The 27,449-nt window shown below is 45.9% G+C and overlaps 1 protein-coding gene across 2 annotated transcripts in view; it reads right to left on the bottom strand.

Annotated features, from left to right (window-relative positions):
• The window catches only part of LOC310860587 (epidermal growth factor receptor substrate 15-like 1), a 64,908-nt gene that overhangs the window by 31,232 nt on the left and 6,227 nt on the right, over positions 1–27,449 (bottom strand). Inside the window, exons 4-18 of one of the 2 annotated variants that reach the window (XM_083767587.1) lie at positions 27,248–27,343; positions 26,666–26,734; positions 25,685–25,771; positions 25,143–25,268; positions 24,548–24,607; positions 23,548–23,796; positions 22,668–22,825; positions 21,235–21,391; positions 21,003–21,065; positions 17,867–17,952; positions 15,299–15,371; positions 14,966–15,127; positions 11,516–11,713; positions 6,732–6,896; positions 829–934 (exon numbers count right to left, since the gene is read on the bottom strand). In XM_083767587.1, coding sequence (XP_083623713.1) covers positions 829–934; positions 6,732–6,896; positions 11,516–11,713; positions 14,966–15,127; positions 15,299–15,371; positions 17,867–17,952; positions 21,003–21,065; positions 21,235–21,391; positions 22,668–22,825; positions 23,548–23,796; positions 24,548–24,607; positions 25,143–25,268; positions 25,685–25,771; positions 26,666–26,734; positions 27,248–27,343 — 1,855 coding nt within the window. The remainder of the gene's footprint in view (positions 1–828; positions 935–6,731; positions 6,897–11,515; positions 11,714–14,965; positions 15,128–15,298; positions 15,372–17,866; positions 17,953–21,002; positions 21,066–21,234; positions 21,392–22,667; positions 22,826–23,547; positions 23,797–24,547; positions 24,608–25,142; positions 25,269–25,684; positions 25,772–26,665; positions 26,735–27,247; positions 27,344–27,449) is intronic. The other variant, XM_083767588.1, reaches the window with a different exon arrangement.

Raw genomic sequence — 27,449 nt, forward strand, 5'->3', positions numbered from 1 at the left:
CAGAGACACTCCGCTGCGCGTCGTGTCTCACTGCGCCTCTCAGCCATTATAAAATACCCGGTAATATTACCTGACACCTCTTGTGGTTTATTGCTTTAAATAAAATCTCACGACTGAAATCAGATTAGGATTTTTTTAGTCAGTCCGAACGTGTGATTTGTGAAACAGCGTGAAAGTTTCCTAAAGAATGAACTAATATTATGTAGGACTGTGATGTTTAGATAGTGGTCGTTCTATCTTTCTAGACTGAGGCTTGAATTATAATGATGTATCCGACGAGAGCATTATCGGTTTTATGGAAGATATACTTTTGATTTCTAGATCCGTCCAGAAGACACAACACTGGCCGCTGTGGAATCCCCCGATGACTGAAATCAGTCGTGGAGACTGAGAACTTTAACCCATTCTCGGGTTGGGAACCCCTGTTGGTGTTCTAAGCATTACGTTATACTTTAGCTATTGAAAAATAGCAGATCTACAAGCTCATAGCTACAAGCTTGTAGGTCTGCTATTTTAGAAAATTGCAAAATTGCATCTGGAGGGTGCCTGAAACAACATATTTTCAGATGGGGGGGTCCGCAGCCAAATACAGATCATTCTGGGGGTCCTTGACATGAAAAAGGTTGAGCACCACTGACATATATTTCTTTTTTAGAAAACTGTCAGGATTTAGAAGACTCGTCCTCAGGTCTAAATGGGTTAATGCATGAGGATGTCTGAGATGTTGTAGAACTTGAACGGGCGGTCGTGAGGTAAAGAACAGGAGACGGGATTGACAGAGAGAGAGACGGGGGGGTGGGGGGAAGAGAGGATGAGATGGATCTGGACCTTTGAAGGGATCTGTTTTGAAGGGGTCCTCGGAGTGGAACGGGTCAGTATGCATCTCCTGAGGCTGGCTGTGGAACACAGATGGCTTCACTTTGAAGGGATCCTCCTGGAAAGAGAGAGAGAGAGAGAGAGAGAGAGAGAATGTAAAAATAAATATAAATTTACTACGTCTCGGGGCAAAAAGTTAACGTTACTTCCACATGGTATCCTTGTCATATTTTAGACAAGATAAGACTCAAACACACCTGCACACACGTGCACGCACGCACGCACGCACGCACGCACGCACGCACGCACGCACGCACGCACGCACGCACGCACGCACACACACACACACACACACACACACACACACACACACACACACACACACACACACACACACACACGGAGATGATGTGCTTTATGTCTAAGTGCATGGGCTCTGCGTATAATCAAAATACACTCCGTTTATCCAAACAACAGTATCCACTCAGGCACACGTGTGTGTGGGGTTCAGACGTCAGACTTAAAGACACACGTCCACGAGAATGTCTCCTAGAAATACATGCCGTTAATATTAAACCAAAACATTGCACACCTGCCCCCTCATCTACGCATGCACACCTGCCCCCTCATCTACGCATGCACACCTGCCCCCTCATCTACGCATGCACACCTGCCCTCTCCTCTACGCATGCACACCTGCCCTCTCCTCTACGCATGCACACCTGCCCCCTCATCTACGCATGCACACCTGCCCTCTCCTCTACGCATGCACACCTGCCCTCTCCTCTACGCATGCACACCTGCCCTCTCCTCTACGCATGCACACCTGCCCTCTCCTCTACGCATGCACACCTGCCCTCTCCTCTACGCATGCACACCTGCCCCCTCATCTACGCATGCACACCTGCCCCCTCATCTACGCATGCACACCTGCCCCCTCATCTACGCATGCACACCTGCCCCCTCATCTATGCATGCACACCTGCCCTGTCCTCTACACATGCACACCTGCCCTCTCCTCTACGCATGCACACCTGCCCTCTCCTCTACGCATGCACACCTGCCCTCTCCTCTATGCATGCACACCTGCCCTCTCCTCTACGCATGCACACCTGCCCTCTCCTCTACGCATGCACACCTGCCCTCTCCTCTACGCATGCACACCTGCCCTCTCCTCTACGCATGCACACCTGCCCTCTCCTCTATGCATGCACACCTGCCCTCTCCTCTACGCATGCACACCTGCCCTCTCCTCTACACATGCACACCTGCCCCCTCATCTATGCATGCACACCTGCCCTCTCCTCTACGCATGCACACCTGCCCTCTCCTCTACGCATGCACACCTACCCTCTCCTCTACGCATGCACACCTGCCCTCTCCTCTACGCATGCACACCTGCCCTCTCCTCTACGCATGCACACCTGCCCCCTCATCTACGCATGCACACCTGCCCTCTCCTCTACGCATGCACACCTGCCCTCTCCTCTACGCATGCACACCTGCCCTCTCCTCTACGCATGCACACCTGCCCTCTCCTCTACACATGCACACCTGCCCTCTCCTCTACACATGCACACCTGCCCTCTCCTCTACGCATGCACACCTGCCCTGTCCTCTACACATGCACACCTGCCCTCTCCTCTACGCATGCACACCTGCCCTCTCCTCTACGCATGCACACCTGCCCTCTCCTCTACACATGCACACCTGCCCTCTCCTCTACGCATGCACACCTGCCCTCTCCTCTACGCATGCACACCTGCCCTCTCCTCTATGCATGCACACCTGCCCTCTCCTCTACGCATGCACACCTGCCCTCTCCTCTACGCATGCACACCTGCCCTCTCCTCTACGCATGCACACCTGCCCTCTCCTCTACGCATGCACACCTGCCCCCTCATCTACGCATGCACACCTGCCCTCTCCTCTACGCATGCACACCTGCCCTCTCCTCTACGCATGCACACCTGCCCTCTCCTCTACGCATGCACACCTGCCCTCTCCTCTACGCATGCACACCTGCCCTCTCCTCTACACATGCACACCTGCCCTCTCCTCTACGCATGCACACCTGCCCTCTCCTCTACGCATGCACACCTGCCCTCTCCTCTACGCATGCACACCTGCCCTCTCCTCTACGCATGCACACCTGCTCTGTCCTCTACGCATGCACACCTGCCCTCTCCTCTACGCATGCACACCTGCCCTCTCCTCTACGCATGCACACCTGCCCTCTCCTCTACACATGCACACCTGCCCTCTCCTCTACACATGCACACCTGCCCTCTCCTCTACACATGCACACCTGCCCTGTCCTCTACGCATGCACACCTGCCCTCTCCTCTACGCATGCACACCTGCCCTCTCCTCTACGCATGCACACCTGCCCCCTCCTCTACACGTGCACACCTGCCCTCTGCTCTACACATGCACACCTGCCCTCTCCTCTACGCATGCACACCTGCCCTGTCCTCTACACATGCACACCTGCCCTCTCCTCTACGCATGCACACCTGCCCTGTCCTCTACACATGCACACCTGCCCTCTCCTCTACGCATGCACACCTGCCCTCTCCTCTACGCGTGCACACCTGCCCTCTCCTCTACGCGTGCACACCTGCCCTCTGCTGGACTGGGTCCAAGCTTTGTCTCTCCTTCTACAGAGACATTCAACCCTGAGCTTCCGGAGCAGGAAGAATAGGTTTGTACATGTTTCTGAAGTGGGATGGCGGCGCTCTAAAGTGCTGTAGTTAATTAAGCTCCCAAGAGATAATCCAATTTAAATCTAAACTCACATGTATTACCCCTTCTTCCTTTTGACAGTTCTTTCAGTATTTGTACAAAATATGGCTGTTGTTAATAACGGAGTTTCCTATGAATCTATTCTAGTACTATAATTACAGGCCTTTATTTCCCTGAATTCACCAAGGGTTACTGTCACACAAATATTTAATACATTGTGCACAGTATGAGCACAGGTGATATATGTCCATACAAGTATATGCTACCTTTAAATAGATGTAGACCTATTTGACAGTACATGAACATACACACACACACATATCTACAAGATCTACAAGCTCATAGCGTGGCACAGAGTGCCGCGCTATGAACTTGTAGGTCTTGTAGGTTGTGAAAATGTTGAGTGCAAATCTTTGAATATATATTCTTTCAGAGCAAACGTTTTAACTCAAGTCTTTGCGTCTGGAGGGTCCCTGGAACAACATATTTTCAGATGGGGGTCGGCAGCCAAATAAATATAATCTTGGGGGTCCTTGATATGAAATAGTTTGAGAACCACTGACATATAGAAGAAACAGGGGTTTTTCAGAAAAGTGGGATAATGGGATAAGCACTTTGCCAGGTGTCTGAAGGATCAAGCTGAGGCAATGATATTATGATGAACATAATAGGAGAAGAAGTAAACCGTAGGATTACAGTCTTCAGGGTAAATACAGTACTGGCAGCAGAGTGTGAGGGGAGGGAAATAACAGCCGGGGTTCTCTGTGAGATGTATAGAATGACAGAAATGATAACAGAGGATTTGGCGTGCCACGTTATGTTATGTTATGTGCACTGCTGGTAAGCTCCGTGTTGAGAAATGAGGCAGTTCAATGAGGTGGATGGGAGGAGGTGATAGAGGAGAGGAGCGGAGAGGAGAGGATTGAAAAGAGAAGAGATAGAAATAGGTATGGATATACCAGTAGAAGTTCCGATTACGGCACACATTATACCAGGCTAATAAAAGCACAATCGCGAAACACCAATTCTGAACGGGAACATGTTTTAAGCATTATGTTATACTTTAGCTATTGAAAAATAGCAGATCTACAAGCTCATAGCGCGGCACTGAGTGCGGCGCTACGAGCTTGTAGATCTGCTAATTTTTTAAAGGTCATGGAAACGTGTGCAATTCTTTGAATATATATATATTCTTTCACGGCGAACGTTTTTTAACTCAAATCTTTGCTTCTCAGAAACATGAGGTTTTTCAGAAAACTGTCAGGATTTAGAAGACATTTGTAGAATCTGTAGCCAGTTCAGTTCTTTTTCATATCAAGGCCCATTTGTCTTTCCAGCATTTGAGCCACGGAACCGCCATTTGATGATATTTAGACTTGCTGACCCAAATACTAAATGGAGCCTCCTCAAGGACCACTGGTTGAAAACAACCGCTCTAGGACATTAAGCCCATGCTTTATAACCTCAGTAACTCTACGAACCCGAAAGGAGGGACCGGTGTCCCTCGGGGGCCAACGCAATAACGCAAAGTCAGGTTTGTTGGAAAAAGGACATGTTTAAACACTTTATAAGATTCTTCTGTTGGGCCATCGGATTGCACCGGAGAGCTCCATAACGCGGTGGTTCGTGTATGTGAATCAAGACGTTCAGACAAGTGACAAGTGCATAACTGATAAAGTGGGGGAAAATACCCAGGTAAAAAAAATTAAAAAACATCATGCTTATCCTTTAAGAGGGGAAAAGCATGAAGTGCTCCAGGGCAAGTGAGTGCAGCTGTGAGCTGAGCCAACATACACAGGTTAACTTAATACCAATAAGCTTTGCAGTGGGTTGATTCTCTGGGGACTTGACTTATGAAGAGCTAAAGGTTGACAGGGGAGCAGATTCTGGGGGATTTAGGAATCTCTACGATCACACAACGACCGTTAAGTGTGGGGAAAACAAGCCCAACAAGTCTAGAAGCCCCACTATAGGAGCCACTACTACTATGCTGTAGTCCTCTTTAGTGCTGCACCGTTCATTGAAAAGATATTGCGATCTGGATTCAGACACCATACTGTATGCAATCTCACTCACAAAAATCGGTACATATGATCTCCGGACCTTATCCGGTTAAAACGCCACAGGCCGATATCGTCCATATCGTTTTGCCGTAATAGAGCGTCGCAGTCCGACGAGAGACCCGGGAAAGAATTCCCCGTTCATTTTCCTCATAGACTTTTCAAAAAGTATTTATTTAAAGACGTTTGCGCCGCGGACAAAGCCAACTCGAGTTGTGACAAATCATGACAACAAACACAATGTTGTTTGAATCACATGTCGAGGGTGATGGCATCAACACAAAGCAAAAAGTAATTCCATTTTCATCCATAAGGGGCACCGCAAATGCTTTTTTTTTGGGGGGGGGGATAAATCCCCTGAATAACTTACACATGATCACAGGGGTGATGTGACATTGTAATTGGCTAACACAATTAGTGGGAGGGGCCTATATTAGCGATTGAGGCAACCACACTTTGCAATTTTCCCAGAATTGCAGCTTTCTAGTTTTAGTTACTCTTATGTTTTTGCTACAAGAGAGACTTTAAGAGAGGTTTACGTCAAGCACTTTGATGTTGTCTGTTTTAAAGCAACAGTGGTTGGCTCCAGGTGCCACGTTTTGAATGTAGTGTAATTTTCAGCAACTACAGACAATACATATAATTTCATGGAAAAAATGAGAATCATGATCTCAATTCTTGTCAAGGAAAATTGAGATTCACATTTGAGCAAGAATCGTGCAACTGGCCATTCTGACCATAGGGTGGCGCTAGAGGAAAAGCCATGGGGTCAGTAAAATCAAGAGGGTTTATCCCTCAATACACATGGCTAGATCACCGGATATCTGGTGTGAAAAGCTGACATTTTGTTAAAGGAAAGGAACCTGCTCCGGTTTCATGATATAATCCTCCCATTAGATTTAAAGAGATCTTGTGTGTAATTGGATCTTGTGTGAAATTAGAAATATTGGCCCTAATGGTGGCACTAAATTAGAGGCCATAGCAATCAGTAAGGCCCGTACTTTGACTTTTAAAAACACACACGAGCACGTTCACGTGTGACGCACACATGCACGCACGCACACACACACACACACACACACACACACACACACACACACACGTCCTCACCATGGGAGGGAATCCTCCGTTCTCTCTGTCGCTGAAGCCCTCTCCCATGTCTGCCAGGTTGGTCATGCTTCCTCCGTGCGTTCCGTTCAGGGTGCTGTTGTACTGCTCCATGCTTTTAGACACTTCCTGCTGGCTGTCCTGGATCTGAGACAGCTTACTGCGAGCCTGCAAGACACGCACACACACACACGCACCGACAGCTCAGTCACATAGCAGCGTTCACAGATAAGTCCTCGATATTATGGAATATACTAGGCGCGATGACGTGAAATGACGCACTTTCTTGTTCTGGTTCAGAAGTTGCCTGTGTGCATTGTGTAAACAATTTTTTTTTTAAACAAATGCATCGGAGACGAAGGCTGTTCAAACCGACCATATTACACGTACGGTACATTTTACAATTTAGGCATTCAGCAGACGCTCTTAATCCAGAGAGATTTACGAAGGTATAGGGGTTCAGTTGTAGGGTTGGATCAGACTTTGAAGATATGGGGGTGCCATACCTTTGGCTGCTTTGAAGGCCAGCATCAGTGTTTTGTACTCTGTGCGGGCAGTGACCGGGAGCCAATGGAGGGAGTGGAGAAGCCCACAGTGAGAAGACATGTGAGAATTTTGGCTGGTTGGAAGATCAGGCGTGCCTGCGGCATTCTGGAGAGGCTTAACTCACTCAACTCAGTTTATATTAATGCATTCAGCATCGCTAGAATCATTCTTACCGGTTCTTGGCATCTCGGTCGCCTGGCAAATGGAAAAACGTGGCGTGTGAGAGGTGAACTTGAACTGGAACGTGGCGAGGAGGGAGCTAAGTGCGCATGCTGCTAGGCCAGTAAGGAGTACATACCGTACAGCCGAGGCCCCTCACAATTATTATATCATTGCCTAATCGCAACTGTTTCGCATAATCATCATAATCGTTTCCATGTTGAAATGTTCACACATTTTGAAACACCTTCTGAAAATAGCAGAAATAGTGCTGATCTGCAATCTTATCTCTGCCTTGTGCAATTTTTGATCATGAAACCTAAAACGAAAACTATAATTGTTGTATTCATATGTTCCAATGTTCAATGCCTTTAACACAATTAACCCCCCGAACGCCCGGGGGTATTTAGGACCATTAAATCAGAGCGCCCAGCCATTTGCAGCGAACGGAGCACATTTCAAGGTGCACCAGGTGCCGCGATGGGCCGTCAAAAATATAATCTTTGCTTAGAATTGGACGCAATGATTTAGATCAAGAGTTATTCCCCTTTTTAAGATTTTCTGTCTCATCCACTAAAATGGAATGTTGCCCAACAGACTGTGGAGCGATGCGATCGGTTTTGACATCAATAAATCTCTGTCCTTTTATTAATCTCCGTTCTGAGCGCTGGGCGTTACTATTTGATAGGACGGAGAACTCCGTTTATGGGAGTTCAGGGTGTTAAATCGTTAATCGTAATTATTTGCGTGCCAATTAATTAATCGTCAAATTAAATGTGTAATGCTGACAGCCCTCTCTCCGCTGTGCTACCAGCATGGCAGTGTTTCTCGTACATTTTCAAGTCATGGACCCCTGATAAAATTGATACGTAGTATATTTGAAAAGGTTTAAGTGCCGCCATAAGAGAAGATTTGTCAACATTTTTGAATAGCCTTTTTTCGTCCCCAGACCCCACTTTGAGAACCAGTGTGGATACAGGTCTAATGCAGAGGAAAAAAGAAGAAAAAAAAGAGGCAGACCATTTAAAAGAATACATCTTCTTTTCTTTCTTTGTTTTAAATCTTGAGAACAGGGTGATTACTACTATATACTCCATGACTTCAGTTCCTATCCTCGAATAAGGCACAGAAAATCAACACGAACATTCCTGGAACCAATAAAGGGGGGACTATATTATTGCAGGTGAGCATGAGGAAATGATCAAGTGGAGAGAGAGGGTCTGGCTGACCCCGGGCCTGAGGTGAATGAGGAGTGACAGACGATAAGACCGTTTAGTCGTGTCTGTGTCTCAGCGTTAGCCCATCTGGACCCGAGGACGACTATCCGCGCGTGTCGCCCATATAGCTGTTGAAAAACAGCAGATCTACAAGCTCATAGCGCGGCACCGAGTGCCTGCGATATGAGCTTGTAGATCGATGCTGTTTTTGAAAATATCGTGAAAATGTGGTAATCTTTGAATATATATATTCTTCTTTCACAGTGAATGTTTTTAACTCAAATATTTGCTTCTGTGCGGGGGAGGGGGTACCTGGAACAACATATTTTCAGATGGGGGTCCTCGGCCAAATACAGATAATGCTGGGGGTCCTTGACATGAAATAGTTTGTAGGTCCCAGGTCTCAATGGGTTAGAGGCTGCTCCATCACATGCAATCACAAGTTCCCCAAAATAGACTGTTGCAATTATGGCGTGCGTGTGTGCGTGCGTGCGTGCGTGCGTGTGTGCGTGCGTGCGTGCGTGCGTGTGTGCGTGCGTGCGTGTGTGCGTGCGTGTGTGCGTGTGCGTATGATGTATATGGTCACTCCTCGGGAAGCAGGTGAATAGGATTTATTCGATCACGCTCCAACATAATTGCGTTTGGGGAGGAGAGAGGAGGCTACATCACGCACATGTCATACTTAATAAGCTTGCCCCAAGTGAGGTACTGTATAATGTACGTGTGGGTGTTTTAGCGTGTGTGTGTGTCTGTGTGTGTGTGTATATGTGTGGCTTTGTGTGTTAACTGTGGGAAAGTGTGGTGACAAGTTCAGCGGTGTGTGAGATAAATCTGGCCGCAAGGATGGAAATAAAAACAGATGCTGATACCAAACGAATGTGACCTGCAACACACACACACACACACACACACACACACACACACACACACACACACACACACACAACTACAGGAAAGGCATGTCACTGATGTGTTCCATCTCATGCAGCTCAACTGCAAAATGTGGCACGTTGCCGCCATCTGCTGGTTTACCTTAACGCATCGAGACCTGGGACCAGATTATATAAATGTCTTCTAAGTCATGACAGTTTTCCTATGTCTCTGATGCTCAGTGCTGCTCAAACTGTTTCACGTCCCCAAGTACCCCAAAAATGCCGACCACCATCTGATAATATGTTGTTCCAGCCAGGGACCTCCCAGAAGCAAATATATGAGTTAAACAATGAACAAATATATATACTCAAAGATTTGCACTCATTTTCAAGACTTATCTAAAATAGCAGCTCTACAAGCTCGGGCTGGTGAAATATGAAAAATATTATTATAAATCATATTAATCAATTTTGATAACAGTAATCATTACATAACACAACATAATGTGGATGCGATCACTGCATTACATTTGGCTAAATATGGCAGTGGGTGTATTGCGCGTATAATTCGCCATTTCTAGGCTCTGCCAGTGGCACTGCTTACCCTAGTCTGTCCCTCTGTGCCTGCATAGATTGATTTGCCATGCCTGATGCCTGAATCTATCATTTGCTTGTGTTATTTGCCGTTTCTAGAATGCAGCAGATTAGTTTTTCCTCACCCCAGAAACCGCATCTTTGTTTATGATTATAAATACGAGAAGCCTCTCTGAGGGTGGCCTAAATGATAGCCGCACAATGCCAAACATCTACTGCAAAGTTTCTGTTAGGAATTCAGCAGTCCCTGGAGCAGCAACAACAGTTGGAGTTCACCTTTACTGGGCCGGCAAACTCCACAAAAGCGTCCGCCCTTGATTATGGATTACTACGTGATTGAAGACATCAAAGTTTATATGGTAATTTTTACCAAACCTAAACTACCACTGGACTGGTTGGGTACCTGGTTGATCTCGTCCTAACTAACCTACCATGCACTGGACTGGTTGGGTACCTGGTTGATCTCGTCCTAACTAACCTACCACTGGTTGGGTACCTGGTTGATCTCGTCCTAACTAACCTACCACTGGTTGGGTACCTGGTTGATCTCGTCCTAACTAACCTACCACTGGACTGGTTGGGTACCTAGGTTGATCTCGTCCTAACTAACCTACCACTGGACTGGTTGGGTACCTAGGTTGATCTCGTCCTAACTAACCTACCACTGGACTGGTTGGGTACCTGGTTGATCTCGTCCTAACTAACCTACCCCTGGACTGGTTGGGTACCTAGGTTGATCTCGTCCTAACTAACCTACCACTGGACTGGTTGGGTACCTAGGTGGATCTCGTCCTAACTAACCTACCCCTGGAATGGTTGGGTACCTAGGTTGATCTCGTCCTAACTAACCTACCACTGGACTGGTTGGGTACCTAGGTTGATCTCGTCCTAACTAACCTACCACTGGACTGGTTGGGTACCTAGGTGGATCTCGTCCTAACTAACCTACCACTGGACTGGTTGGGTACCTAGGTTGATCTCGTCCTAACTAACCTACCCCTGGACTGGTTGGGTACCTAGGTTGATCTCCTCCTAACTAACCTACCACTGGACTGGTTGGGTACCTAGGTTGATCTCGTCCTAACTAACCTACCACTGGACTGGTTGGGTACCTAGGTTGATCTCGTCCTAACTAACCTACCCCTGGACTGGTTGGGTACCTAGGTGGATCTCGTCCTAACTAACCTAAGCCTGGACTGGTTGGGTACCTAGGTTGATCTCGTCCTAACTAACCTACCACTGGACTAGTTGGGTACCTGGTTGATCTCGTCCTAACTAACCTACCCCTGGACTGGTTGGGTACCTAGGTTGATCTCGTCCTAACTAACCTACCCCTGGACTGGTTGGGTACCTAGGTGGATCTCGTCCTAACTAACCTACCCCTGGACTGGTTGGGTACCTGGTTGATCTCATCCTGCGTGGCCTTCAGAGACTTGATGATGGTCTCCAGCTGGATCTTGCCGGCGGCCAGGCTCTGCTCCAGCTGGATCTCGTCCTGCTGCAGACGGCCCAGGTCCGCCTTGGCCCGGCTCAGCTCCTCCTCCTGGCTCTGCAGGTCGTTCTCCTGGGAGTGGATCTGACTCTGGAGGGACGAGATCTGGACACGGGAGACACATTTTGCGACGCATTGTGAGCTTGTAGATCGGCTATTTTCAAATGGCCGAAATGTCTATACCGGTACGTATAGGGCTGAAGAAGTGGTTAATGTGTTTTGTAATAATATTCTATGTCTATAAAGGAACTAGTTAAATAAAGTTATAAAATAATTGTAGTGGAGTAAAAGTATAATATTTGCCTCTGAGATGTAGTGGAGTAAAAGTAAAAGTATAAAAAAATTGGAAATACCAGTAGTAGTAAAGTAATATCATAATTGTACAGTAGTTTACAGTTACACCACTGGAGATGCGTCATTTAAGAGAGACACATGAACGACATCAATCCTCATGACATCAATTGACATCATTAATTGACACCCTGACTGTTACTGTGACTTTACTTCCCCATCCTCTCACCTGACACTCGTTCTCTGATTATTATTGAATCACCACTTCATCCAACATTCTGTTACTTCTTTTCTTTTCCTGCTGGTTGGTCTTTCTCGTTCCCTACTCCCATTTCATCGTTCTGTCCTTCCTGATGTCCCTCTCTCTCTTTCTCTCTCGCCACCATTTGAGATGCCTCTCGATATTGTATTCCCACTTTCTTCAATGTTCCCCCCATACAGACTGGTGGCAAATGGAGGCCCTGTCCAACCCTCCCGCTGTCTAAATCCTTCTCATCCATCCCTTTCTCCCTACCTCCCCAACCCAGGGGTTAAAGCAAAAAAAAAAGACTATGACCCAATATCTGATGCCTGCGAGAGGGGAAAGGGGCAACACAGCATTTTTCGGATTTATAGATGTGTTTTTCCAACGTCGGTTTTTCCATACATTAATTACTAGGTGGTATTGGTAAAATCGTGTTTCCCTTAAGTTCTAACCACGTTATGGTTGCAGTTTGCACACACGTTCGGTCATTGATTGGCGTGCATCCTCGCTTGTTGTTGATACACCCGGTAGCACTATAGAGCACCTGACGTCCGAGCCTGTTCTTTCACTACCAACGCCTCCATGATCATCGCTCGACCGCCTTGAAACCTAAAGAAGGCTCGGATGTGACCGTCAAGAAAAGATGAGATGAAACACCACCCGAAGTGTTTGCATTGGCACGCCCGTATGGGTAACAAATAAATCCTCTCAACAAACATAGCAAGTGTTCCGCTGTCTAATTGAATGCAAGAGAACCGAACATAAGCACTTTTATTGTCAATTACGTGTAATCAACTTTCGATTTAGAACTCCAGTGACTTCCATTATTCCTGTGGTTTCGTCTTTCGGACACTGCCATGATCCATATGGAGAAACTTCCATAACTTCACAGTGGTAAATTAAATCTATGCTACTTTTAAGTCAGAGTGGCAGGGGGAAATCGAATCAAGCACAACGGACATAGTTGCGCATTGGTGTTGCCTGCAGTAAATATAGCAGATATGCAAGCTCACAGCGCGTAGAATTCGTGACACACCTTGATCTTGGCATTTACTGTGCACGACACCGCCGCGCGACAAAGTAGACCTATAGCCGAGGCCAACGCTTCAGTGTCGCCGTGTCTGAGCAGCTGAACGATGTAACAATGATTCGAGTGGGAACGGATGCTTGGTAGTTTGGACTTTGGAGAGATCTCTTGACTAGTAGCAAGTATATGCTCCATTTTGGCCACATACACCCCCCACCCCTCTTATTTATTTTTTTGCAGATCTGCACTGATCTCATAAATGGCCCATATGAAGTCGTCAAGACGGACATCCATCCTGGGGGACGGGAAACTTTAACCCTTGCCCCAACTAAGGATGTGACGGTTTCCGGTTCAACCGGAACGATCCGGTTTCATCTAGTAAACCGGATTCATTTATTTAAACCGACCGAACCATGTTTTTATGTTTGCCGACGGAAGCGTTTGCTCAGGCTCACTGCTGGCTGCCTGTTGTAGCCTGCAGAGCGGCCAGCAGCCCAGCACACACACACCAGGTGTCAGGTTTCAAGTGAATGGGGGCAGGGGGGTGGAGCTGGGTGGACCACACAGTGATGTTTGTTTACAATAAAGTTTCAATAGTCACTGTACAATCATTTAAAACAGTTGTAATGTTACACACAATCAATTTGGTCATAGCAGCCGCCTGTAGAAACCCCTCATCTCCCCAAGCAGCAGCCCACAGTTCCCGCACCATGAGACCGCACAGTGAGAATGCTATAGCATTGCAAGAAGCTAAGGCTTAGCTGCTAAGCTAACACAACACCAGCCATGGTGGTGGTGATGTTAGCTAACTTAGCTAATAGCTTAGCGTAGCTTGCTGCTGCTTGGCAGTTCCTTCATCTCTGCCTGTAATTTCTTATTTTGTTACCCTGACACCGGTGCTGCAAAAACAGACAGATCTACAAGCTCTACAATCTCAACTCTTAAACTCCAGCTAGTCCCACTCCGCTTAACTCCAGGCTGCATGAACAGTGCTCGAGCGCTCAGTTTTCTGCCCCCTCAATGTCGCAAATCTGGGAGTCTTAAACTTCAATGGCTCTTCTGCACAGCGCAGCAGTAGCTTTGCGTTAGTCAAAACTAAACAGACAGCGAGACGAGCATGTCGACCGTAGCAATGAATAGAGAGACCTATTTGGAATGATTAAATCCATTATTGGCCTGGAGAAAGTTACAGCCGCGCCGCCTCCTCCTCCTCCCTGGCACATTAGCCATGTGCTATATATGACGTTTTGTTTACCCTGCGACAGGGGAGAGGGGTTTCTCGTCAGCGAAAAGTCAAGCGGCCAGTGGCTTTAAAGAGTAGGTACAGTTGCTCACATTTGGACTGGACACTGGACACGACAGCGATATGTTTTGGACTCTCATGGACCCTATATAGCTGGCCTGGTGCAGATGCATCACGATGCATTTGGACTTTGGACATATTTTAATACAAATACAATGCTTAAAGAATTGATCCCAAGTAGGCAAGAAAACACTATGGATTTGTGTGAGCATTGAGAAATAAAGACAAATGTGTTAAATCTGTCACTTTGTTGTTCAAATTATGGTCTTTACACCACTATGGAAAAAAACGAAAATGACTCAAGTGCGCCCTCCAGTGGCCAAAGTCGGTTTTACCGTTTCGGTCGATTTTTTATTCAATATCGACCTGGTTTTGTAATTTTCAAACCGTCACATCCTTAGCCCCAACCTTCAACGATCTTCTCCTTGTCTCCTCTCCATCCCTCTGTTTCTACCTCCCCTCTCCTCCTCTCTCTCTCTGTCTCTCTCTCACCATCTGAGACTCCTCCTGACACTTAATCCGGACTTCGTTCAGCATGTCCTCCAGTTTGTGTTTCTGCTGGTCCATTTCCTCGAGACGGTCCTGAGCGTCTTGTTTCTGGGCCTCCAGGTCCTGCAGGCTGGCTGTCTCTCTGTCCAGGTCGTTCTGCATCTCCTGGCACACACACACACCCGCACACACCCGCACACACACGCACACACATGCGCCCGCACAAGGTTGAGCACCACTGTCTGACATAGAAGAAAAGTGTTTTAGAAGCAATGTTTTTTAGAATGGGCCTCAGTCCTAAAGAGGTTAAACCAAAGACACAGAAGCTACTCTCACCTGAACCTCTACGGTCTTGTTTCTGATGGCCTCTTCAGTCTCTCTGATGTCCTGCTCCAAGGTATACTTCTCCCTAGAACACGCACATGCGCACACGCACACACACACACACAGTATAATCTCCAACATAAATGGTATATTGCGAGTGCCTGATTGCGCCAAAAGTAGGATAGTCAATGGAATACAACCACCCTAAGGACTACTATCTGGACCTTGCACATGTAAACAGAGCTGCTACCTTTAAACAGATCTTAAATCTGAGTGTTTCCTGTATACTATTTAAATAGTCCTGAGCAAAGAATGCTGCCATTTGTCCCAAAGTGACTGCAAAGAATTGCTGCTATTTGTTTCAAAAAAAGCTTTATACCCTGTTATAACGATGCAATGTGACATAGCTCTGTTTACAAAATGCTGTACCCCCTCCAACTGTATATACTTTCCCCATTTTCAACTGTTTTTATTGTACATTTGGCAATGTAAACGTTTGTTTTCTCATGCCAATAAAGCTCCTTTGAATTGAATTGAATTGAATTGATTGCATTCTGGCTAAGAAGCATGTTGGCACAGGATCGGCTGCTTATTGGCACTGACTCCCCTTGTGTACAAGAAGCATTTTGTCAGGATTGGCTGCCCGCGTGTCCAATTCACCATGCTGGTGCTCGTTATGCTAACGTTTCCCAAACACTGCACCATGACCCATTTGTGGGTCGCGGACACATTTGTATGGGTGCCTTTAGTTTTTATCCTACATTTTGTTTTTAATTATTATTATTTCAAAACATTTTCAAAAAACATTCCCAAAAGAGCAAAATGTATCTTGAATTCAAAACAAATTCAATTATTATTGATTTTTTTTTTCTTCCAGTATCTCACGAAGAAATAAAAGAAAAATCTAAGAAATGTCATAAATTAGAAAACAAATGTTTAAGAAGTAGTGAAAATAGCCTATCTATTAATTCTATCACTAGTTTGAGTCACGGGCAAACTTCTAATCGCTCTTTTGGTCTAAAGTGCTTCTCAAATGAATGAATGAAATTAAACAATGTGAGAACCAATGGCCTAAAACACTGCTTCTCAAATGAATGAATGAAATGAAACAATGTGAGAACCAGTGGCCTAAAACACTCCTTCTCAAACGTTTTTCATGTCAGGGACCCCCACATTGACATTTACTAGCCCGCGGACCCCCATTTGAAAAGATATGCACGCAGGGACCCCATAATAGAAGAATATTATGGCTCTAGCAGTGATTCTCAACCATTTTAATTTCAAGGACCCCCAGTTTGACATGCATTAAGGGCCTTTCAAACGGGAAGCGAGGAACGCAGGCGTTGTTGCCTGGATCAACGACAGGTCTACAGGTCTGCTCAAGAGGGGCATGACAACGCAAGTGTAAAAAAACAGAATCCAGGTCTGGTGAGTCGCGGGCGTGTGCACGAAACCAGCATGCGCGCAATAAATCCACGGGACCGCGCTCACGTAAATACGCTTGCGTTGTCGCACCGCGACTTCTCCGCGCAAAAAACGCAGGTCTCAACTATAGGTGCGTTTTATCGCTTCAGGTTTGAAAGGCCCTTTAGTCGGAGAATCAATGTTGATTTAACTCTGAGAGTGTACAAATGGAACCAAATGGGACCCTAACGGGTCCATTTGGTTCTATTTGTGTACACTCTCTGAGTTACAAACCCATAAGGGTCCATTTGTTTCCTATCCTAGCTATGGACCCCCTGGAACTCCCTCAAGGACCCCTGGGTCCCGGACCACACTTTGAGAACCAGTGGCCTAAAGCGTCTGTGTGACTGTACTGTGTACTGTAAGTAGTATAGTGTGAAGTGAACGGGTTGTGTGTCTGACAGAGTGCCAGCTTGACACCTTTAAGTATTCTGCTCTGGTCGTTACCTGAGAGTATTCCACTGGGTAAATGCAAGAGTGCTGACGCAGCATGGAGAGTAAGTGGTGACACAAACACAGAAATTGATAAAATACACACATTAAAGGAAGACTGGATGGATGGATAAATAAAAAGATGGGACAGATGAATGGATGGGGGGTAAAATAAAGAGGAAAAAGCCAAATAAAATGAAGCTGAGATAAATGTAAAAACACTCATCCGTTTGTTTTGCTTTTTTACATTTCCCTTTTTTAAGTGTGCATTTTATCATTTTATCACTTTCTTCTAAACTAACAAACAATCTAAGCTCTAAAAGCCATTGTAGCAAAGGGATATTTAAGCAGGATCTAACGAAGAAAGACTATGCATACTAATGGTTTGCAGGGTTGATTTCACATAGCTGTACGGTAGGGTGTTGGTTAACAGCACAAAACTATCTCCGTGATCCAAACTCCTCAATGCCTCACAATTATCGCAGTGCTTGTCGGATTTCCTTGCCTTCTATTATGGTCATTAACAGTTTTATGTTGAGATTTTCAATGAATCAATGTACTATAAGCTTCTCTTCCTCTTGCTCTATCTGACAGAACTAATTGAAAGCGTTCAGCTGTTGTTGTATAATGAGTGCCTGTCTGTCACTCACTACAGGGATGTCAGCGTGATGTCACCTTACTTACCTCTGAAGCTGAGCGATCTCTTGGCTGATGTCGTCCAGCTCCTTGATGCCTGTAAACTCCCCTGAGCCCACTGAACTGGAGCTGTCCTGTACAGCCAGACAGACAGGCAGAGAAGGAATGGATAGAGAGAAAAGTAAAAAACAAATGGGAAAATAAAAAGGGAGGACGATAGAAGAAAAGAAGGAGGGGAAGAAATAGATAAATGGGAGAAAGACAGGGAGACAAAGCGAGAGACAGATGGAAAGCAACAGGTATACGGGCAGAGAGAGAGAGAGAGAGAGAGAGAGAAGAGAAAGAGCAGAGTGAATCTGGTTTGATTAAGTCATTGTAAGATCATGAATCACACTACCAAAAGAAGGCCAAACTAAATCAAGCAAGGGCCGGCCTGATTTAGAGAGAGAGGAAGATCGAGGGGGAGAGGGAGGAGGAGAGAACGTGAAGGACGGAGAGAGAGAGAGGAAAGAAACCACCAGTCAATAAGAGGAGCACCACAGAGGACGGAGGGCTGAGGGATGGGTCCGGGACATTCATCAGGGAAAGGGAGCGCTTCAGGGTCGTCCTATTTATGATTAACTAGCCCTCTAAACGTGATTTCACACCAGACACAAGATTATTATGTATAAGTATACCAGCTCAGTGGCCTTGTGGTAAGGCCTGACTCACACCTTCACAGCAGATTGATGTATAGCTGATGCATGAGACTTGTTTACTGATGCAAGCTCGCAATACATTTCCAATGGGAGTCACATGGTTTGACACAACATTTTTGTTGTAGGGGGAGGGGGGCAGTCGAAACACAGCCGAAAGCCGTACAACACAAATGTTGTGTCAAACCATGTGACTTCCATTGGAAATGCATTGGGGCAAGATGTAAACAAACCTTTTGTATACATCTAGCATGCATCAATGTTGTATGCTAGATGCAAAGGTGTGAGTGAAGCCTTAGACTAGAGTGTACGTCCTGAGACTGGGAGGTTGGGGTTCGATTCCTGGCCGGGTCGTACCAAAGACTATAGAGCGTTTCACCGCTTTCACCCCTTTCATGACAACGAGAGACCCGTCAAATAATTCCCCGTTAATTTTCCTCCTACTTTTCAAAAAGTATTTATTAAGAAGACGTTTACGCCGCGGACAAAGCCAACTCGAGTTGTGACAAATCATGACAATGAACACAATGTTTTGGGCTGAACAAATAATTTGTAGAAAAACAAAACAAAAAGTGTTGTAAACCTGCCTTTTTCTTCTTCTTTCTAATTATTTGATCGGCCCCAAAACATTGTGGTTATTATTGTCATGATTTGTCACAACTCGAGTTGGCTTTGTCCGCGACATAAACGTCTTTAAAAAAAAATATTTTCCGGGTCTCTCGTTGTCATGAAAGGGGGCGGGACAGATGCGCTCCATACGAATTGGACCCAATGCCTCCCTGCTTGGCACTCAGCACCAAGGGTTGGATTCCCTTGGTCCCTGCGACACATCATGTCCAAGGGGTGTACTTGTACATCAAGCTGCCTCACGCTACAGAAACAGGAGCTAGGCTCCTGCGGTCCTGCCCTATATGGGCCTCATGGCTCGGCAAGGCTTAGTTACTTCATATGCAAGTGTTGTATGTGACCACTACTACCACTTTGTAACCACTTTGAACCTGCCATTCCTGTTTTGGGCATGTCATCATAGGCGGAAATGTTCAATGAATGATTTTCCCCCAAAAAAGTTTGAAACAAACAAAATAGCAGATGTACAAGCTCACAACACGTCACGATGCGAGGCGTTGTGAGCTTGTTTACACGGTATCATTTCACTATCTGCTATTTTCTGCTTATCGATAGAACATTCCCTTTTAGTAGAACTGAAGAGGTGGAGGTTATGTTACAGTGACCACAATACACTTTATTTGTATCACACCTTTCAAAGCAAGGTCACAAAGTGATATTACAGAGGGCCACTGAACTGCACTGGGCCAAACAAGAGAGAATCTCTCACAAATTCTTTCTGCTCATATTGCCTGCATAGCAGCCAGCCACTGAAAGCATTAAGTTAACTCGGGTCCATGTTACCTACCCACAGCTTGAACATTATAGCCTGCATAAGAAAGCAGAGATAGAGAGTCGGGGGCGTGGGGTCGGGTAGACACATCAGCAGCCCAAGAGTTCGGATAAGAGAAGAAAAACAGTGTGCAGTGAATGAACGTCTGGCATAATACTGAAGGCCCCAAAGCCGTGGAAAGCATTTATAGGCAAATATAATATAGGTTCGGGAGACCTTCACATAATGCATGACATTTTACAGCGAGTCACAACAAAGCATTGCATATATTCGTGCCTCCCTCTCCCACAATTAATTATAAAATAAATAATTATTCATATACTGTAGTAGAGCAGACTGAGTAACTGCAAGAATTGAACATAATTTGGACAGCAGGTAGCCCCAGTATGTTCCCTCAGCACTACGCTCATTCTGTAGCTCCGAGATGAGGTCACACCCTGGGCCCCTCCCACCGCGGTTCAGAAACGGCGCATGTTTCCACAAGGAACGCTTCTTACCCTATTCTGCACAATGAATCCAAAAAGTATTAGCAACGTCCAAGAAAATCCAAGTTTAAACGGTTACACGAGCGTAACAGCGGTTGTTTAGTCAGCCGCTCCAATCCATGTTTATCAAGGAAGTCGTACGTGTGCGAGTGCATGTCGAGTGAACTGAAGTCAGTTGGAAATGTTCGACCAGGGGAGGCACCGGGGAGGCGCTAAAGCTTTTCAACTTCCTTGAAAAACATGCTAAACAACCGCTGTAACGCTCGTGTAACTGTTTAAACTTGAATTTTCTTGGCCGTTGCTAAGTTTGAATTAGTGTAAAACCTTTTTAGCCCTTCACTTTTTGGATTCATTGTGCAGAAAAGGGTAAGAAGCGTTCCTTGTGGAAACATGCGCCGTTTCTGAACCGCGGTGGGAGGGGCCCAGGGTGTGACCTCATCTCGGAGCTACAGAATGAGCGTAGGGAGAGGGCACATATGGGGCTAGACAGCAGGCAGCTGGAGGAGCTTGGTTACCGCTTACACTTATTCAAATCTGACAAAAAGCTGCAAGAGGTAAAGAAGCAAAGAATGTCAAAGAAACAAGTGGAGGTCGTGTTCGCTTACCCGCCTCATCTCAGACAGAGCGGCCATTTCTGATCCCACGGGAGTCATGTAGCCGGACAAACACTGGAAATGCAAGCACACGCAATTATGAGATAAATACAAAACAAATACGACCTACACGTGTAAGCATTCATTTCCATGTGTCTAAGTCAACGGAGCGTGTGTACATGCATGCGTGTGCGTACATGCATGCGTGTGCATGCGTGCGTGCTTGTGTACGTGCGTGACCCACCGGTACGGGAGTGCTTCTCTCTGAAGGGGGGATCATGTCGGCACTGAGGGCCTGCGGAGGGTCGACGCCTTTACTGACTTTCTGCTGGATGAAGTGCATGGCCAAGGCAAACTGCTCCCGCGTGAGCTTCCCTATCTGCCTGGTGTCTGCCAGCGCCCTGCGGGTTGACACACACACACATACACAGCGACGGTCACAGCACTGACAGGTAATCTGGGGTCTGCCAGCGCCCTGCGGGTTGACACACACACACACACACACAGTGACGGTCACAGCACTGACAGGTAATCTGGGGTCTGCCAGCGCCCTGCGGGTTGACACACACACACACACACACACACACACACACACACACAGAGGCACACACAGTGACGGTCCCAGCACTGTCAGGTAATCTGCGCACGTGGCCTGTGGCTCAGTTCAGCTCGAGGCAATCGCTTCGTATTATTATGATGACCATCCATGCGCAAAACAGATGCACTCATGTCACGTTGCATAATACTAATGTTCCACTTAAGCCAAGCAGTCTAGGGATGGGTAATGTTATATAGTATGGGGTGATATTGATATTAATAAACCCGCAAAGTTCCATCTAGCCATCTTATCGAATATGACATTGCAGCCAATTAGACATCCTGATAATGATAATAGTTTGCCTGGTTGAACAATAAGGTGTTTGGCATTTGAGGCTACGTACGTGTGCTATTATGTTGCAATATATATTTTTGCACAAACAGGTACAGGGATTGTGGTGAATTATGAATAAAAGCTTTGCTCGGTGTGCACTAAAATATGTATTTTCTATTTCATCATTCAGCTCTAAACTTGTAAATTGGTGTTTAATTCAGTGTAAGGATTCATAGCAACCAATGATTACCACACACAAACATCATTTGACAAGCAACGTGTTTCAATATATTTGTGTTTAAAGCAGCAAAAAGGTATGTGGACAGTTAAAGATGATGCAAGTCAGTTGTCCCTGCAACAATAAAAACACCTGACGGCTCAAAAGCAGGTACTGTAACCCAACGTACCCCGGGACGGAAAGGATTTTATTCTGAAAGGTTGTGTGGGCTCACCGGAAGTACACTCAAGCACGTGGAGTTTGTGGACCTAATGACAGATTAAAGGAGGAAATGTTTGCAATTTGCAATTTGTATTTACCTATGCTTTTGTATAGCTTAGACACTGACACGTGCACAAAATCTTCCGATAGGCAGTCTCAGAACCTTCTTGCACTCAGCGATCACATATCCTGACTGTCTAAACGAGTTCAGAAAGAGCAGGGATTGGCCGCTCTCCAAAATCAGTGAAAACCAGGTGCTGGTCACAGCTTAGTGGATTGTTTACTGACAACAATAACCCATGATGATGACTATGCCACTTTGGGTGTCAGAATCAAGGGATAAGCGTCCGTGGAAATGATTCCCTACCATATATGTGCAAGGAGGTTCTGTGGAAGTCCAGAGTGCATGAAGATGTCCTTGACCTCCTGTCCGCTTACGAAACCGTCCAGGTCAGCGTCCGTCTTCAGGAATATGTCGTCGTATCGCCCGCGTTCTGACACTGGGACCACCCAGTTGACTGAATGCTAAGAGAGACACAGAGACGTTATGGGACCACCCAGTTGACTGAATGCTAAGAGAGAGAGAGACACAGAGACATTCTGACACTGGGACCACCCAGTTGACTGAATGCTAAGATAGAGAGAGACACAGAGACATTCTGACACTGGGACCACCCAGTTGACTGAATGCTAAGATAGAGAGAGACACAGAGACATTCTGACACTGGGACCACCCAGTTGACTGAATGCTAAGAGAGAGAGACTCAGAGACGTTATGGGACCACCCAGTTGACTGAATGCTAAGAGAGAGAGAGACACAGAGACATTCTGACACTGGGACCACACAGTTGACTGAATGCTAAGAGAGAGAGAGACACAGAGACATTCTGACACTGGGACCACCCAGTTGACTGAATGCTAAGAGAGAGAGACTCAGAGACGTTATGGGACCACCCAGTTGACTGAATGCTAAGAGAGAGAGAGACACAGAGACATTCTGACACTGGGACCACCCAGTTGACTGAATGCTAAGAGAGAGAGAGAGACACAGAGCACAAAAGAAAGCGAATAGCTGACTCTGATGAAGACCGCATAGGTCGAAACGTTAGTCGTTTTTTGTATACAAGCACCTAATAAAAGGCTTAAAATGTCCGTGCTGCTCCAGTGTCCTCTCCTCCTTCTGCAAAGAGAATACTGTAGCTATTGTGTTGTGTTTGTTGTTCATGCGTATTTTAGGTATATTTTACCTGTGCAGACTTGAGCGAGTGTTTCGGCGAGAGGCTGCCGGTGCTGTTGAGGGAGTTCATGCTGCCGTGGGAGGGCGTGGAGCGCAGGGAGTCTTTGGGCGGCGGGGGGCTAGCGGGGAGGCCGGGCGCCGTGCCCGGCACCTGCACTGACCCCAGACTCTTCTTCCTCTTAGACGGAGGGATGAGGGAAGAGGGGAGGAGGGCAGGAACGGGTTCCTTTTCCAGAGCCCGGTAGACCAGGTGCATGGCCTGAGGGGGAGAGTTAGTACAGCTAACGGTTTATTACTCTGCATCATTGCATGCATACCTAAAAAAGGCATGTTCCGCATTCGTACTTCTCATACACGACACAGTGAAGAAATTAGTGACTTTAACCCATTCTGGGGGTGGGAACCCCCTTTTGGTGTTTTAAGCATTATGTTATACTTTAGCTATTGAAAAATAGCATATCTACAAGCTCATAGCGCACTCGGTACGAGCTTGTAGATCTGATATATTTTTTAATCGTAAAAAATGTGGTGCGAATCTTTGAATATATATTCTTTCAGAGCGAACATTTTTAACTCAAATCTGCTTCTGGAAGGTCCCTGGAACAACACATTTTCAGATGGGGGTCAGAGGCCAATTATCATATATTTTTGGGCGTCCAAAAATGAAAATGTTTGAGAACGAGAAACAGAGGTTTTTCAGAAAACTGTTAGAAGGCATAATTTGTAGACTCGGCCTCAGGTCTAAATGGGTTCAATCAAACTGACACAGCCTAATTAAAACCCCACAGCTCTTCAGATCGTAGCCGCTGGAGAGGTTCAAATCCAAAATCCCTCATTGACATGCTGACACATGCTAATGGGAGCTCCTGCTATATTATATATATATTGCAACATACCCCACAGAAACCTATGAATTAAATCACTTAGCATATTGCCGGCGGGGCTAAAGTGTCACACTGGTGTGAAAATTTAAAGCCAAAATGGCAAGGAATTCTTTACATTAAACTCACCACTGCAAACTCATCCCTGTCCAGGTGGCCATCTTTATCTATGTCACTGAGGTCCCAGACCTTCACAAGATAAGAAAATAACCTGTTCATTATTTACATCATTGTTAAATAACCAAAACATTATGTACATTATGCATGTACATTATGTAAGAGAGGACACCTAATTCCAAGTCAACAACCATCATAATTAGCCATTAATGTCTCACTTTGTAGTGAAAGTCATCATCGGGGCATTCTGCCGTTTAAACCCATTTTGGGCGGGAACCCCTTTTGGTGTTAGCATTATGTTATGCTTTAGCTATTGAAAAATAGCAGATCTACAAGCTCATAGCGCGCCACCGAGTGGCGCGTTACGAGCTTGTAGGTCTGCTATTTTTGAAAAATCGAACAATGACTGACGGAAAGAAAACTGTCCGAAAACTGTCAGGATGTAGAAGACATTTTTAGAATCTGATCTCAGGTCAAAATCGGTTAAGTTAAAAAATAAAATATAAGGGTACATAGAAATTATTACTGTTTTCTAATATGTTTTCTCAAGCCTAATACAGAGACGAGGACAGAACAGTGGCCCACATTTTATGCAATAAACCAATACCTTTCCAAGGACGTCTAGAGGTAGCTTGGAGTTGATGAGCACTGGCTTGACCTTCTCTCCTGATAGCAGTCCGTTGACAGGGACCAGACTCTCAAATATCCCATCGAATTTACTCTTCTCTTCAGGCTACGAAGAACAACACCAAAACGTAACCAGTTTAAGCGCTGATGTACTGTAATTGTGACAACGAGGATCCCTATGAACATGAATTATCACCAGCCTAGAGTGGCCTTTTGATTTTTATACACAAACACTAACATTAACTAACTGAACAAGGTAGAGGTTTTATACAAGTAAATAATCTGAAGTGAAACAAATCTGAATATTGTGGTTGTGAAAGTAAAAAAGGCTTCAAATATACCAGCGATAAAATATGAAATATTGATATATTCAATGATCAGTGTTGGGACCGTTACTTTTAAAAAGTAACTAGTTACAGTTACGTCATTTCAAAAATAATTTAGCTACTGTACTGATTACTTAAACCAAAAAGTAATGCGTTACTGTGAAAAGTAACTTTTTCGTTACTAAAAAAATCACACCCATGTGGGGGTCCCCGGAACTTCCAGACCCACAGGAACGCGCTCAGGATGCCAGCCCGGTTCCGGTGAGCCGCCCCGCATCCAAAACTGTCAAGAAATGACAGAGTTACCGTGTGGGGGTCCCCGGAACATCCAGACCACCAGGAACACGCTCAGGGGGTCGGGCCTGTTCCGGCGAGCCGCCCTGCATCAGTATCTGTCTGTCTCTCTCACTCTCATGTATGCACACACACACGAACGCACGCGTACAGCCTCTTTCAGTGTCTGTCTGTCTGTCCCTCTCTCTCGCTCACTCGCTCACATGATGTGCGCACGGGCGCACACGTCTCTCTCACACACACACACACACACACACACACACACACACACACACTCCTCCTCCTCCCCCTTCTCTCCCGCACTGTCTAACACTGCAGGCAATCTGCATACAAGCAGACTGACAGTTCTTCTCATTCTCCCCCGAGACGACATGAAAGATAACGGAAGAATAACGGCATGACGCACCATGTAGTAACGGTAACAAATTCACTGGAAAAATTAAGCGTTACAGCAACAGTTACTGACGAAAATAACGACTGGTTATTTACGCTACGTTACGTCCCAACACTGTCAATGATATAATTAATACATAAAAGGAATTAATAGTTTATTCAAGTGTGTATCAAGCTTCATGGCGAAGTGTGGGAAACAAAAATACATCCCAATCAATATTTGCGAAGGGAAAAAAGAAAGAGGGCCAACTGTAACCGGTCTTCGTCATATACCTGACGAAGACCTATTTGGGGTCGAAACGTTGTCATCCTAAGAAAACCACCTCTGGGAGCTGCTAAACAGCGTGCGGACTGCATTCCTATTTCCAACTGTAACTGGTGACATGATCAAGATGTAATGGATTTGTTTACACACATTAATTGGACAGCAGTCAGACCAGACCATATTGAGTGGTATCCTATACTTGAGTGCATGTACAGAATGACTCACCCGAACAGCCCAGTGTGGTTCACTGGGGGCAGAAGCTGTGCTGCTTAGAGAAGGGCTGCTAGTGTCCTTCTACAAAACAAAACAATCCAAGCCAGTAAGTCGGTCAATCGACTACCATATCCCAAACATGGCTGTCAATTCAATGCATGAAAGGGCAAGGGGGTATACTATGGTCCGACGGAGCATTGGTTCAAAGGAGCATTGGTCCGAGGTGCGTTGGGGGTCGGGAGAAGGTTGGGGGTTAGGTTTAGGTGTGCTGGGAGGTTGGGGTTAGGGTGAGGGTTTGAGGTAGGTTGTTCGTTCGAACCAATGCTCCGTCGGACCAAACACATGAACCCGGACAGGGGATGCATCTCCCTCCCCAAAGTGACTGGCCTTTGCTGCTGAAAATAAATGTTGTACGTGTACAGCATAAACTGAGGTATAAATGATTTTATTTCACATACAATACTGGAAGTACATTGTTAAGTGAAAGTCAGTCTTTCCTAGAAGGCAGTCTTATACCCGGGAAATATAGCAACATTATTTAATTTCACACAGCCAAATATTCTGGATTGGTCCGGAAGGATGAATTATACTCACAAACTTGGGCGGAGGTATTGTGAGGTTGACACTGGAGAGACTGACTTCTTGTCCGCTTTGAGCGCATGCCACCAGCCTCAGAGCTACGTAAAACCCCTAGAAACAGAGCAAACACGTTCCCTCTCGCTCACACTTTGCACATAAATAATTTACAATTTAGGCAGACTCTAGCAGACTCTAGTCTAAGCTTAGCCCTCCAAGC

This window comes from Protomyctophum parallelum, assembly GCF_964188405.1.
Source record: "Protomyctophum parallelum genome assembly, chromosome: 6".
Taxonomy (NCBI): Eukaryota; Metazoa; Chordata; class Actinopteri; order Myctophiformes; family Myctophidae; genus Protomyctophum; species Protomyctophum parallelum.